Genomic DNA, 16,023 nt, shown 5'->3' with positions numbered 1-16,023 from the left:
GAGAGAGAGAGAGAGAGAGAGAGAGAGAGAGAGAGAGAGAGAGAGAGTTATTTAGTTTGTGTCGGATCAGATCGCCCCTGCCCGTCCTGGAAGTCTGACCGCCTCTCTGTAAACTTTCTCCCCCGGCTGCGGCGACTTGTTCCGGGCTCCTCTCCGACTCTTCTCCCCCGGGGCTGGAGCCGCTCGTCGTTCCGGGCTGTTCTCCCTCCGCCGCTGCGGGAATTACACTTTGCGGGAAGCCGCTCCAGCTCTCGCGGCGGAATAAATGCATGAGGAGCATGCGCTCGTGAAGGAGAGCTCGCGGTCTTCCGTCCGATGCACCGGCCGTTCTTTTCCCGGGCGGAGCGCTCCTCCTGGCCGGGCATGCAGAGCGGAGGTCGCCCTGGAGGAGGAGGAGGAGGAGGAGGAGGAGGAGGAGGAGCGGGGAGCGGCTGGGTGCTGGTGGAGGCCCGGCTGCAGGGAGGAGCGCCCTGGGGCTTCACCCTGCAGGGCGGCCTGGAGCACGGAGAGGCGCTCATCATCTCCAGGGTAAGGGGACGGGGGGGCAGGGGGGGCAGGGGGACACCCCGGGGGGGGGGCAACTGGTCCATCGGCAGGTTCCTCAGTAGAACCACGGTTCTCCTGTCCAACGTGTCTTTACTTCAACTAATGACAGGCTTTTTATGAAGCCATTCATTTGTTGTTGTTTATCCAGATCAGGTTCATCAGGTGGGGGTCCTTCACAGGACACACACACACACACACACACACACACACACACACACACACACACACACACACACACACACACACACACACACACACACACACACACACACACACACACACACACACTTTAATGTAATTCCAAACACTGTTATAAATTGAAGGTACAGCATCTGACTTTTTCCCCGATTGCTTGTAAAAGAAGCAGCACATGAACAATTTAAACATAAAATAAATCACAAATAAAAAGGCAGTAAACATCTTAGAAATATATTATTGCAAACTCATATAGACTGAAAGATGCATGATAGAATGGAGAATGTCAGGCCCGTGTTAGTTCAGGCAGGACTGGGCCATTGGGCCTAAAAACCATCAACCATTCTTTTTTTTAAAGAGAAACATTTGCATTTCGATGTGATTTTCGATTTTTTTTTCTCAAAGCACTTGTTCAACTTTACTGCTGTGATTGTCCTCAGGGCTAAAATGTATACAAGCAATCCCAAAATAAAAAGTAAATGAAGTTCAACAAATTCAAGCTTTAACTTGGGTTTAAGCAAAAGTGCAACAGCACTGACTGAAACCTACAAAGAATGGCAGAACGGAATGGGGGAAAATGCCAAGAAACCATGGTGGGGAAAAACCTTGAATTTGCAAAATAACACATCTTTTTTCGCTACAACTGCAATTAATCACAAAAACTAAATCAATGTTTTTGCCCGGCCCTAGTTCAGGGAGACGCTCCAGGTAATGGCGGCACAGTACTGCACAAACATCCACAAATCCAAATGTTTCAGTGCAAATAAATACAACACGTGGAAATGTAATATCTCAAAAATAAGTACGATTTCAACAGCGTGTCAATTTGAAACCATATATCCTGGTAGAATTTCTGATGCTGATAAAAATGCAACAGTGACTCAACCGTCTGTGTTTGCGGTGGTCTCACAGGCCGGACCGGACCAGACCTTCCCGCCCTCTGGTTTTGACCCCAAACCATCGGTTTGACACATTGTTAGGCTCACCTGACGTGACCTGATATATTCATTGTGATTTAAGGTCAGGGACTCACTGAGATGAAACTTTGTGGCACTGTGTGTCATAAAACTCAACGAGAAACGAGATTTTAGATTAATGAGAACTTACTCCTATTATTTATTTGTATGTAATTAAAGCATGTCCTGTGTTTAGTATTCAGCCGGGCGTGTTGATGTGTCTCATTGATCATCCAAAGTGTTTCCTGAGGCAGAGCAGGTGTCGGCACCAGATCAGTACAGGGGCCCACGACGTCACATACAGTGAGAAGCTACATTGCAGGATGGATGGATGATCTATTGGTTATCTTTATGTTTGCAGTTAGTTTTTGTCAGTCTCACGTATTTATATCTGTTGTGTCGTTCTCATTATTAACACAAATGTTTGCTGTCATCTGGGACTCTTTAATAGAACAAATGTAAAGGCACACACATCTGTCGGCACCCCTTTGAAGAGTAATAAAGTACACTGTATATTCCATCATCTTATAGATATTCTTTAATAATTGGGTGGAAGCTCAATGTATTTTTGATGTTTGATATAGAGTGACATGTCTGAAAACAAGATTCGTTTGAATGATTACATTTTTTACTCTTAACGTCGTGGTTTGAAACTTCTTTGAGTAAAGCGCTGCCTTTGTAGCTAAAAGTAATATTTTAATCATACAGCACCAGAAAGATGTTTGTCATGAAAAATGTATTCATCAACATAATCAAAACTATACCACATCTGCACATGAGCCACACGCAGTGAAGGAGGGCGCTCCAGCTTCCACTTTCTCCTGAGGCCAATGAAAGCAGGAGCACATTGAGGAATCAAATTGTCAACTAGTATATGGAAAGGACGTCTGGTGTCAGACCCCGACTCGTTCTCTCAAACAATGTGGACCAACCGACTGTGAGATATCTGAGGGGGACGATATTTACCGCTGTGTGTAGTTTTTTTTTAATAAAGATTACAGGTGTGAGTTGGTTCCAAGAGCAGATTCTAAGAAAGGTCAGGCTGAAGCTTCAATAGAGGAAAACCAATTGTAAAAGGTCAAACAGGAGCATAGAAAGCACGGTACAAACACTTTGAGTGGAGAAGAGTCTGGAGTTGAAGTAGTAAAGTTCTACGCCTGTCATCACTCACTGCTCCGGAGCTCCTGGAAACACACAGATGAATTATAATTGCTGTAAAATTGCTGTAATCATTGTAAAGTTTGCTTTTTGTGGGTAGAGTTACTGACCTTGAGCAGAAAGGACAGAACAGAAATGTATATGCATGGTTTTGATTAGATTAGTATTTGTCACATACAAGTTTATCAAAAAATGTAGTGATTGTCAACCAGGCTCTGAAAACAAAAGATCAAAATAGGCAGTAAATATAACATACATAGAGAAAAACATAAAAAAAACCTTGATATGTTAGACAAAGTAATGAGCCCACATACATTTCAGTGAGCGTGTCCCCTATTATAAAGCATTACTGCAAAAGCTAGCAATGTTTCTTCATCATGGGTTCCCACTAACTCATATTGACTGGTCTGTGTTGTTTCTTGTCTGGTGCTCTCTATAGAATGCATAAAGAAACAGTAGAAGTGTTTAAACCACGATTAATTCCACAATGCATTTTCTAAATGCTCATTAGCCGTCACAATGACGAGGACATGTCTCGATGTGTTGCACGCTATAGAATAGCTAATGAGAGGAGGTGGGGTGGGGGGGGGGGGGGGGGGTTGGGGGTTGATCAGCCTCATTTCACTTAAAGAGGAGAGATTTAATCCAGTCCTCCAGCCAGCAGTTGATTCCTCGCCTAACCCTAACCCTGCAGAACTCTGAGACCTTGTGACAGAGTTTGCTTCAGGGTCGTGTCAGAGTGGTGTGTCAGCAGCTCATGTGACTGACGTATGAGGGATGACCTCCCCGATGCCCCTCCTGCCCACACTGCCAACCTGACCTCCTTTCACCACAATGCAAATCAGCAGGGTTTTTTTTGTGCAAATTAATGTCTTTGTGTGTGTGTGTGTGTGTGTGTGTGTGTGTGTGTGTGTGTGTGTGTGTGTGTGTGTGTGTGTGTGTGTGTGTGTGTGTGTGTGTGTGTGTGTGTGTGTGTGTGTGTGTGTGTGTGAGTTAGTTAGTTAGTTAGTTGCTTGACCTACCATGTCAAGTCCAAAACGTCGGCTCAGCCTCCAGTTTAAACGTCCAGGTTAGTTTGAGGTGTCAGATAAAGTCCGAGGTGAGTTCAGACCCTCGGTAGTGAAGGTTTGGGGGACGAGGAAATGTGTGACGTCCATGAAAAGACCCCACAAAGATTCTGGGCCGGGGGCCAAACACTGCAACAGTAAAATAGGACAGGAATGTGAATATAATTCCCAGAGTGCTTCCAACGCGGCCCGAAGCGGCACTCAGATCCCAGTTTCGCACTTCTCTGTGTGCAACCTTGATGTTTTGTCTCATTTGTCTTCGTCTTGTCTCAAATTCAACATGTATACATCCTTGCTGGCTTTGAGGGGGGAAAAGGTTAAGTTCCCACACTGGGTTTTAAATGTGCATCTCAAATTCACACAGCGTAGTCTGCACAGAGGTAACAGAGGGAACGCTTCAGAGGGCAGGTGGAGGGGGACCAAATACAGTATATGAACAATAAACAGTGCAGAAATAATATAAACGTCTGCATGTGTGAGGGCGTGAGAACAGGGGGCCATAAAGCTGCAGGGGAGCTCTATTAAGGATGGCGACTTACCGCTCAAGACCAACAAAGGTCTGAACTTTATACAGGTGGATGACTGGAAGTAGATGAGAACATGAACAGGACATGTTCATTGGAAGGAACTCGAGGAAAAACACACATTCCGTCCAGACTCATTCATATTAATTAATGATATTAGTTTGGAGTTGCACGGAGGGGTTGTAGTTAGCCGAAGATGTAGCGTTCAATCTGGGCTGGAGTTCTTCCTGTGTGGAGTTTTCACACATTAGGACAACTCGTTTATGGAAAACGTGTTATAGTGAAAGACATTTTTTCTACATTTGTGATAAGATAACTACTGTAACTCGCCTGGTGTTGGACTGGAGGCCTGTGCAGAGGGTACTGTACCTGTTACCCAATATCGGGACATTCTTTCTGACTTCACCTGCCTATGAGTTGAGGTTGGAAGACTTTTGGATGTACTTTATAACTAACCTGCGTGTTCTGTCAACTGGCCACATTTGAAGTGAGTTGGAATTACCCCCTAGGGTGAGTTTGCTCCAGAAAAAAGTGTTTGTTGGGCAAGATTTTCCTTTTTCAGATGAGGTCATTTGTGTTTGCCTGGGCTGCACGTTAAGACTTTCCGGGTTGCGTTGCCTCCAGCAATTGTAGGATGTGGTCATTGTGGTCGATGTCTTTCCCTGTCGAGGTGATCATACCTCTATTTTGGCATTGTGCTGTTGAGAATACATACTGGCCGTCAGCATACACTTGATCTTCTTGGATCTTCAACGCTATCAGTTGAGCTGCTTGTGCTGATAGAGGTTTAGGTAAAGTGTCAGCTCTGGGAGTTTTGTCTGAGGTCACTGCAGCATAACCTGTTGAGTTGGAACCCTCTATCGCACAACATTGTCAAATGGGATTTTTGTCGAGGTTCGTCTCGTAAATTTTGGTCTCGGCAGCACTTTGTGTGCTGTTCTTGACAGATTCTTCATTGGCCTTGCGTTGTGCAGCGAGGGACCGAGGCTCAAGGTCGTACGTCTCTCTCTCTCCTGCGACAGGAGAACTGTCACAACCAGTGCCGGATGTCTTGTGGGCGACAGATAAGATCACTTGTTTTGCCGCACAATCACTGACACTGCGTACAGTACTTTCAACGTCAGCGGGAGGGACGGTACCAGTGAGGCTGCAGCGTGTACCGACACCACAGCTGGTACACCAGGTACGATTCAGTAGAACACTGTTGCTCGTTCACCTTCTCCATGTTTTTGAGTCAATCCACACTTTGAGGGTTGATGTTGCCGTAGTTAATAAATCAGTGATGTTACAGATCCACAGTATGCAGCAGGTGACCATTCCCAGGAATGTCGTCATTGTGGTTTTCCCTTCATGTGACCTATGATGTACTCAATACTTTATTGATTTTGATTGATCTCATGATATCCTCTACACACAGCAGAATTTGGCTCCGATGTTGGAGATGAATGAATTTGAACAAACAGTTAAACGTTGCTTGTGAGAAAATGGTGTGTGATTCACATTACATGTGTTTCTGTTCTTGGTAAGTGACTCTCAGGTACGGAGGAGAATACGTTACTTATATCAGTCACAGAGACGTATTTGCTTTCAGGTCTTAAACTGATCAGAAGTAATTGCAGATCTAAAGACTAAAGGTACTCTGGGAGTCTCTGCGTCATTTACTGCTTTTAAATCCACCACCGCTCTCAGTACTTTTCCCCCACGAAACCATCATTTATGAGGTATTTCTTTTAGAACAGCTCCTTGTTGGCCTGTTGAGACGAAACATCATTTTGTTTTCTGTTTTCATTTCTCATCCAGATGTGCTGCTGCTCTGGACTGAGTCGACCAGCTACCATTTGTGCAAGACATCTGTGGTCTGTGAGATTAGAAAATATTTGGTCCCGTGTCCTCCAAATCTTGCTCTCTGAACCCTTTTCTGTCATTATTCCTCAGTCATCGCCGTCGTCATTATCGTTTGTCAGTTTAGTCTAAAGCCTGCGGCGCCTCTGGAAGTGGGAATAGTTCCTGTGTCTAATTTAGTCCTCAACTCTCTGCCGAGCAGATTACATGGACAGTTAAGTGAGGGAACAAACTGTATTGTTGCTTTGGTGTTGGTCAACGTCTGTCACTGGTTTATTTTCAGCGGAGGCTGGCCAATAGAGGGTGCCAGCAGAATTTTCTTTTTGTTTCATTTTTTTTAGCCTTGTAGTTCTATCAGCATCTGCATGTAATCGGCAGCTGACTGTCAATTAAAATGAAAAATGAGTTCAGTGCAATTTAAAAACGTGTTTACAATATTGATCACCGCGTGACATGGAGCTATATGTGTATGTCTGGCAATCTAATATTCTTTTACATCAGTTACGAAATACAAGTCAGGCTCATTTTCGGAATGAGAGACAAGAAATAAAATGTGATAATTGTGCATGTGGAAATACATGTGGAGAGCTTGACTTCAGAACAATGAAATACATTATACGGATAATACATCAAGTCTGGACACTCTTTTCTTTGATTAATCAAAAAAATAATAATGGTAATATTATTTGATTAGTGCTTTTCAGAATTCTCAGACACTTTGCATAGTCACAATCTTAAAATCAGCAAACAGTAAAATAGAGGAACATCATAAAAAGAGGTCATAAAACAACATGGAAATAGATTTTTACTATCCACATTTAATGATTAAAACGAGACTAAAGTGAGGTACAGTGCACGTGTTATACTCTAGAAACTCTTAACCTTTGAGGTTCATGACAGGATTTCCTGAGACACGATACAAGATACTCTGAATCAGAGAATGTTTTTGTCAGTGGAGGATCCCCCGACACCCCACCCTCTCCCCCCACGCACACCCCAGCCCAGACCCCAGACACCCCCCCCCCCCCCCCCCCCACACACACACACTGGTTTCTGAGGATGTTTTCTTGAGTCACACACTCTATTGATTAGAGGAGGTATGAAGTTTCAGTCATGGTACGAAAAGGCTGAGCCGCTTTGTTTGGTTACTTATGACTGCAGGGTAATGAATTTCAGCTGGGGTGCCAAAGACACACACACACACACACACACACACACACACACACACACACACACACACACACACACACACACACACACACACACACACACACACACACACACACACACACACACACACACTGCAGGCCTCATTTGGGTGTATTTATTCCTGAAAAGCATTTACGTGTGTCTTTCTGAGGAGCTCAGGAGTCGTTTAGTTTCTATGTTTGTCTTCTTTTTATCTTTTTTTTCCACAGTTGAGACCGAATGTTTCTTTTCCTTCTCATCAGCACATCACATCACACTTTGCTTTTGTTGCCACTTTTTTTTTTCCCCCACCGTGGGTCCTGATCGTGCAGCACAGCTTATCTGGGCTTTGGGTTGCTGTTTGGGTGTTTTGTCCCTGTTCAGCCTCAGTGAAGCCGTCCGTCGCTCGCCGTATGAAAACAGTGTGTCCTAGTGCTGAAGCAACAATCTGGAGGCTAAGAAAACACTGGCGAGGTTAACACATGTCACAATGCAGAGGAGGGTCAGTCACACCCTGAGAGAAATTCTTGGCAGGAGCGACTGAAGTGTCCCCAGTAGGCAGGGTTAATATTTTAGCTCACAACAAGGAAGCAAGTGAAAGCAACCATCACACAAAACCACCTTGTTATTGTCACTCAGTTTAAACTATATCGTTGTGGTGAATGTGTGCTTTCCCAGTTTATGTAGTCTGGGTTGTGTTGCTGTGTGAAGGTTCCTGTTAAGGTTTGTCAAAGATCCAAGCCAGACAAATTTCAGGAAACAAACTCTACCTTGAATAAAAACTCTTGTCACAGAGACAGTTTCATAGATTAAAGAACAAGGTAACTTGTGGTAATATATTACTAATTGATAGTAAGATTACAGTTTTCAATTCTGTTGTATATCAAAACAGGTGAGCAGTTGTATGCATGTATGTATATATATATATATATAAAACTTCTTTTTAGTGCAATATTTGTAACATAATATGGAGCAATCTTTCTGCTCATGTGCAACAAAGTGTGCATTTACTACGCCACCATCTGCGTAATCGGAGATGTTGTTTGAGAAACAAAAAGCAACGTTAAAGGAGTTTGAACGTGTACTTCACACTGTTCTAAGTGGTTTCTTCTCGTCTTCTCTTTTCTGAAATGTTGACGCATTAACAGCTTTAATCTAAACGTAACGTAAACATGACATTGTCCTTGTGTTTTTAGTTGATCTCAGATGTATTGTTTCTGCTTTTCCTGCTGTCAGGAGTTACAAGCAGAGGCGGAAATTAACGGATGACATTTATAAACGTAACTGTAATTGAGTATTTTTTTTTTTTTTTTACAAATTTTCAAGTTAAAATTTAAGTTAAAAAATATTGCGCCCTGGAAATATTTGACAGGTAGAACACAGTTTCCTGTCAAACAAAGCCAGAGTTTAGTGGTAAAATCATGATAATGGTACCTGGCACTAGAGTTTGTAACCGTCAAACATTCTGACTTCTAGATTTACCATTCCGGCTCAAATTGTAAAGTTGTTCCTTCATTAAGAACAGCTCCATCCCGACAGCGCTGCTCACTGATCTGAAGTGCTGCTTTGGCGTGTTTCCTGTTGCCATGACGACGACATACCACGTGACAACAGCGGACGTTGGGACGTACACGGCCGCGGCGTCATATCCAGGCTGTGATGTCAGTAAATTCAAGTGAAATACAAAAAAAATTAAAAAATTGCTTATCTCATGCGAACGCACTGCAAGAACCACAAACGGTGGAGAATAATTCACAAGTTACCAACTGGTCCTGAGGGAATCATATTCCCGTGTGACTATTATTACATTAGACACTAAGAAAAATGTGGTAATTAAAAAAGCTGATCAAGTGTGAGGATTAAGGGTTTGATAGCAGCTGGTTTGGATGGCAGCAGCATCACCGCTGTTGAATCAGCTGGTCTTTAAATACCAGTGAGGAGAACTGAGGAGACCAGCTGTTGTAACAACCAGAGCAACAACAATGGACATTTCTACCCAAATGTGGAGGAGGGTTGACCGTAAATCTGTTTTAGATTAGCTATTGTCTCCAGCGTTTCATTAAATCCTTCACTAAATAGAGGAAATCTCTTCACTAAAACCCTAAAACAGACTCGTACTTGATTTTGTTGGCGGCACATCTGAACCTGAGGTCTGACAGGTTGTGAATACGCAGATCCAGCTAAGTCTTTAACCATGTGTGCAGACGTTTAAAACCACTGCTCTCCACTGCTCAATCCAGCTGTAGCTTTATGCAGTTTTCTGAGTTTGTTTGTTTGTTTGTTTTTTTTGCATTTTCGTTGAGGAAGAAGGTGAAGCTGTTTGGGTTCATGGTCCTCACTGGACTCGACACAAGTTGTTAGAACATAGCCGTGGCCAACCAGCGGCTCTTTGACGATCAGTCGCTTGCTCTTCTATCCATTAACTGAGTGTAGCAGCATATCAAGTAAGTTAAACCTGAGCCCTTTGCGTCAAGGTGGAGAACATCACCAACGGGCTCCCAGTGTGCCAGAGGTGATCAGGAGCCTCACAAACAACACAGTTACTGTCAGGGTTCGTGAACTCAATTGCACGGCAGACAAGAAGCTCAGTTCAACAGTGTTTTATTCTCAAATAACACAGCAGAAGCAAAGTCAGGCAGTCCAAGGTCAAAACCAGTACAGGCGATGGAGGAGGAAATCCAGGAGGCAAAGTCGGGCAGGCAGAAGGTCGACAATACACGAAGACAACACGAGGGGAAAATGGCGGGTACGAATGGTGTGAGAACGCAGATGAACTGGCAACCAGAGCTACAAGAGAGGGGAGCTAAATACACACACTGATGACAACAACAAACAGCTGTGACCAGGAGGAGGAAGCAGGAGAGCAGAGGGGCGGAGCTAAGGGGAACACAATGAGACGATTGACAGAGTAATTAGACTTTTTAATTTGCATTTGTGACGAATACATCTGGCTGCTAAAAATGTATGAATTTTCATTTGATGTCATTTCCTGTTTATGTGAGAGAGAGAGTTGGTTTGTAAGTCCACATGTGTATGACGTGGCTCTCCGTAGTCCCCTGGTCATTTCAGTGGCTCTTGGTCTCTGACTGGTTTTCCACCCTGATCTAGAATGCGACTTTCAGTCGGTGATGCTGATTTTCAGCTCCCACTCGAACATGCGATGACAAATGTGTCAGATCGACATCGTCCTTGTCCACACGAGGCGAAACGATCTTTATTTTTCCTCCCCGTCGTTCTTCAAAATGTTCTTTTTACCAAAAAAATGGAGAAGAAGACATGGAGCATGGCAAAAAACAACAAATCCTCGTATCAGAGAAACCGAAGGTCGTCTGATGCAGGGTTGTAGGTCGAGAGGTGGGTCGATGACATCATCGTTTTCAGCTAATGAGCGTCTTGTCGGGGGAAAAACAACGACGAGGCTGCATGTAACAGCGTTGTGGTGTGGACAGGCCTCTGATTTAAAATCCTGCTCTGTGTGAAATGGGCCATATGTTTGGCTACAGGAGGTGCCAGATGTGCACTGCAGCAGGGGTTTGCTCCTGAAGGTCATTAGCGCTTTGACGCTTCTACTCCAGGGCGTCTTTCTGAGGCCTGGAAGATGCTGTCAAGACGTAAACACTCCACTCTCATTGGCTTGTAGTGGACATCTCCCAATGCCTTCTGCAGCTCGTGTTGTGGATCTCATGTGGATCTCATGTTTGTTTTGTGCGGATGGTGTCAGTTTTTTTTTATTTTAGTCGCTGGTGAAGATGCTATCCATATTAATCTTTTTTTTTTTTTTTTTCCCCAAGACCTTTGAACAGCAGTCGCTTCCAAAACCTCGGTAACATCGGTAACATCGCACTGAATGAAACACCAAGGCCAACTTTGACCTGCAAATCTTTGGACTCTTGTTCTGTCCTGTCCTGGTGCCACGTTGCTCTTCTGCCTCTGCACAGATCGCCACGTCTGGAGAGTTCCTCCATCTTCTCTGGGTTTTGTCATAGCGAGATGTTGCGTTGCTACCCGTGGGGTTCACCAGTCCAGCGACCTGTCAAGGAACCGGACGAGGTGTGCGGCTGCAGCAGTCCTGGAAGTGGCCATAGCTTCCTCGAACTTCCCTGATTCATCCTGATTTATCTGACTGAAGGTTGACCGAAGCCAGACGCAGACTGGAAACCGCCACGTTCCACTTCTGCTAACTTCAGCGGGCACGTGGCTAAGTCAACAGAGGACCCTGATAAGATCGCCACGTCTGGAGAGTTTTATTGACACGCTATATTCTCCGTGAGGTTCGGGAGGTGACGTGACATTCTGTCACTCTCTCGCCCTCGATTTTTTTGTTTTTGTAATTCTCCTGGTCCGAATGAATGAACGGGGCGGTGTCGCGTCAAAAGATTCCCCTGGGGAACAGACGGTTCTGGGCTGAACCAACTGGAGGATCAAGCTGGGGGAGGCTCCATGTGGGATTAGTGGCTTTATCACTGAGTTGATTATTTAAGTGTTTGATTTTGAGGTTCATTTCTTTTTATGGATTTCTTTTCTTTAACTTATGGTTATAGTTTTGTTTTGGAAGATTTTAACTTGGTTTTATTTATTTTTTTGTTCTGCTGCGGGAGAAGCCACACTGCTGTTCAACCTCCAATTACTTTTGCACTTGCACTTTTTTCTATTTTGGCACTTTTTTGCTGCTTCTTTCATATTCTTTTGCTGCTCACTGACCCGACCGCTCTCCAGCCAGCTTGAGCCGCATCAGGCACTGAGAGGTCCCGGTAAAGAAACCATTGAGTGATAACTGAATCCATTATGGTTTCCATTTTTTCTTGGAGACTATAACTTGGCTTCAGGTGATAAACTGTGGGTGACTTTATAATTTTTCAGTTGTTTTGTCGCACCGCCAGTACTGTCAAGTTTCAATGACTTCCCCAAACTGCAGTCAACTTGAACGGTGAGATGAGATTATTGCAGTGTCATCATGAAGAGGATTATAAGAGTTTTCAGTACAGATTGGGTTTTTTTTTAATAGAATTGATCAGGACACTTTCCAGCCCGGGCCGTTTCCAGGTCTCGCAGCTCCTTGCATTGAAATGAAGCCTCATAACGGCTTCAAAACAAACATTTAGGAGATGGTGTGGATCTGAAATCTCTACAGGGATTCTTTTCATGACCGCACCAGTGTCTGCTCGCTCCCAGAGCAATAGAACCCCTGATAGCAGCTGCCCTGGGAAGTGTGAGCCAACACGTTTCACCCCGACGGCTCCATGGCAGAGATGAGTGCTCCATGTGTTGAGCCTGGCTCAGCATGACGGCCCCGCCTCACTCACACCCTCTGTAAAGTGTGCTTCCCTTGCACACCGTCACTTTGCATGCATTTTTCAGGGGGATCGTGTCAGAATATCGCCACCAGTTTTGCGTGCATGAGGTCCCGTTTGCACAAGAACAATTCTCTGGTTTCTCTGAGCCGTTAACAAGCACAAGGTGAATTGTGTCACCTTGGAGTTGTCGATGGAGCACGTTGTCATATATATCTGTGTGTTACAGCAAATCAATCTGGATTAAACCAAATATGCGAAACAATTTGTCACAGAGTCAAAGCATTGGGCAGAAGAATTGAATGTTTGATCATCTCAATGCAGAGGGAAGCATTTCAAATAGAATAGCTGCTGAATTTGAACAAAGCTGTATTTACAACTCAGGAGCAGGTGAATGGAGTCAACACATTCTTGGTTATGAGAAGTTATTTTTAATCATATTTCAGCCTCATTTGAAGCATAAATACTCTCCAACTACAGTAAATTCAACTGAATGTATTTATTATATTAGTGGGCATACTATTGGAAGAGATGGTTTTGTTGCTCTCACAATAAATTTGTCTGTTTTAGGTGTTTTAACTGCAAATGAATGAGACGTTTGTTTGATTACTACTGTTAGTTCTGCTTACCAATAATGAAATAGGAAATTCTTTTGCTATTTTCAAGACGATATAATAAAATATTTTTTTTATCAAGACACAGAAAATGACCAAAACTCCGGGGGTTAGACCAGGAGTGGATCCTACAGCAATAGAAACAATGGAACATGTGACGTCTGCTTTCTGTAGAAATGATTTGCTCAAAATGTTGCATGTGTGTGCAGGTAGAGGAAGGTGGAAAGGCTGAATGCCTGGAGCAGCCTCTGCTTGTGGGCGACGAGATTATCGTCATCAATGAGGTGGAGCTGACCGGATATCGACAGGAGGCCATTGCTCTGGTCAAAGGCTCACACAAGACTCTGCAGCTCACTGTCCGCAGGTACCAACGTGTGTGCGTGTGTGTGTGTGTGTGTGTGTGTGTGTGTGTGTGTGTGTGTGTGTGTGTGTGTGTGTGTGTGTGTGTGTGTGTGTGTGTGTGTGTGTGTGTGTGTGTGTGTGTGTGTGTGTGTGTGTGTGTAACACTGAGATTCTTCAAATGAAGGTAAACAGTAAGAAAAGTCCTTCATGAAAGAGGAAAACAATGTTTATTCGCCCCCTTGAGGAAACGATTCCGCTGCATTTAACCTTCCTATTCGTGTTCAGCCATCTCCACACAGGCGGGGAGCAGTGGGCTGCCTCAGTGCAGCGGCTGGGGGGGGTCAAAGGTCTTGCTCAGGGACCCCCCCCATTGGTAAAACAACATCCTTCCAGCAGTGGGACTATAACCTCAAATCCAGCACCGCCCCTTGAGACCCTCACACAGAGCATTTCATTCCAACTCCTATTTACTGGAAGAGGAAAAGTTACTCATGTTCATGAGTAACTTCGTGCATTAAAACAGACAGTCGTGTTCGGTTTCGCATTAGCTGAAGCTGTTATTGAAATGGTTCGGTGGGGTGCCTCAGTAATCCTGATCTTACTCAGTTCTCCTGACCAGAGCATGACAGGTGTCCCGCTGTAAGCAGCATTAGCATTAGCATTAGCCTTAATCCACTGGCGCTGTGGTTGATTACCGTTAGCAGCATTGAATTCATATTAGCCTTCGTCTTATTAGCTTTTTACGTCTGTCTGCCTGTGGGCAGTTTGTCTTGACGGTTCTTGTCACTGTTCTCCTTCATTATTTTTTTCTGAGAAGCGCAGAAATATACATTTCAGAACATCGATCTCCCAAAGTCTGAAGTAACTTCATCTGAACTTAATGAGTCACAACAACACTACTTTAATTAAAGTTACTTTTCCAATTATTTTTTTTGAAGTAATTTCACAACTGTTCATAAATCAGGTAACTGTAATCAGTTACTGAGTTTGAGTGACTGAAAGTGTCTACACGGTGCAAAGCCTGGCGAGACAGGAGTCTAAAATGGGTTCAGCTCCACTGAGGTTCATGCTCATCGTGGGCGAGTTGCAGATTGGAAACCCGGGACTCGCTGCAGGCGGGTGTGTCGCATCTCTTTTAGTGTGGAGGTTGATGCATTGCCAGGTGCAAAGCTGCTATGTATTGTGTTTTGGGGTGTGACTGCGAGTGAGGCGCAGCACAATGCAGGACTTTAGACTTTAGAAACACACACACGCACGCACGCACGCACGCACGCACGCACGCACACACACACACACACACACACACACACACACACACACACACACACACACACACACACACACACACACACACGGTGGGCCAGGTGTAGAGGAACACATGGCATTGTGGGAAGGCGTGGTGAGGAGAGTAGCTAAGCAGGGCTGGGTGTTTCGATCGAGTCGTCTGCAAGGATCGTATGAAGATCTGCTACAGGTCTGTCTTTGTTTGTGTGTGTGTGTGTGTGTGTGTGTGTGTGTGTGTGTGTGTGTGTGGTGGGGGGGGTTGCTGGTTCACTTCTCACCTGGTAAATCCCCACGGTAACTTACACTGAAAGTCTCACCTGCTCCGGAGCAGGTTATGTTGTTGATAAAAGAGCCAGTATAAAAGCTCCGCCTCCTGACCAATCAGGTCTCTTGTAAAATGACCAGCCCATTCAAAGAGTTTTTCGGGAGAATTGAAATGCCTTTGACATAAAATAAATCCTGGTCGCCGAGGCTTCCAATGACGTGTTTTGTTCTTAACTTGTTCCAAAGTCTGTTTCGCTCCATGAGGGTTGATGTGGAAGAATGAGGTTCATGTTCTCACCTGACAGAGCTGCAGAAATGTGAAAATATGGAACACGCAGCAACTCAGGCTGTCATGATGAACAATCAATATTGCAACACAAAACGTGTTCGCACACGGGGGCCCAAAGAACTCCACGGAAACAAAATGTAAAGTAAAGGAAAGGCTCCGAGGAAGCTCTGCCTGAAATGTCTGGCTTGTCAGAATCAACACCTTTTTTTAATCACAAACACAATTGTACGCAGTATGATATGCAATGAAATGGTTATATTGATAAAGTGAAACTGAGTGATCACAGTGCTGTACGTTTATATTGTCCGATTGATTAAAATAGCATCGTCTTACGAAGTTTCACATTAACAGAGTTTTCAGTGTTCTGCAGCATTCCTTCCTGGCGTTTGCCTTTTAAATGGGTTTAAATGGACATTGTTTTCAAAATGTTTCTGTGTAAACATGAAACTTCTATTAAACGATA

General features: G+C 44.2%; 1 protein-coding gene across 1 annotated transcript in view; it reads left to right on the top strand.

Annotated features, from left to right (window-relative positions):
- Positions 1–315: 315 nt before the first annotated feature.
- Positions 316–16,023, top strand: part of shroom3 (shroom family member 3) — a gene marked incomplete at its 5' end in the record, with an annotated part of 62,639 nt that continues 46,931 nt past the window's right edge. The window contains 2 exons of the mRNA XM_080510297.1: positions 316–528; positions 13,591–13,745. Coding sequence (XP_080366423.1) covers positions 316–528; positions 13,591–13,745 — 368 coding nt within the window. The remainder of the gene's footprint in view (positions 529–13,590; positions 13,746–16,023) is intronic.

Source organism: Blennius ocellaris, assembly GCF_963422515.1.
Source record: "Blennius ocellaris genome assembly, chromosome: 15".
NCBI lineage: Eukaryota > Metazoa > Chordata > Actinopteri > Blenniiformes > Blenniidae > Blennius > Blennius ocellaris.
Note: the sequence above shows the minus strand (reverse complement) of the source record. Positions and strands in the feature narration are given on the sequence as shown.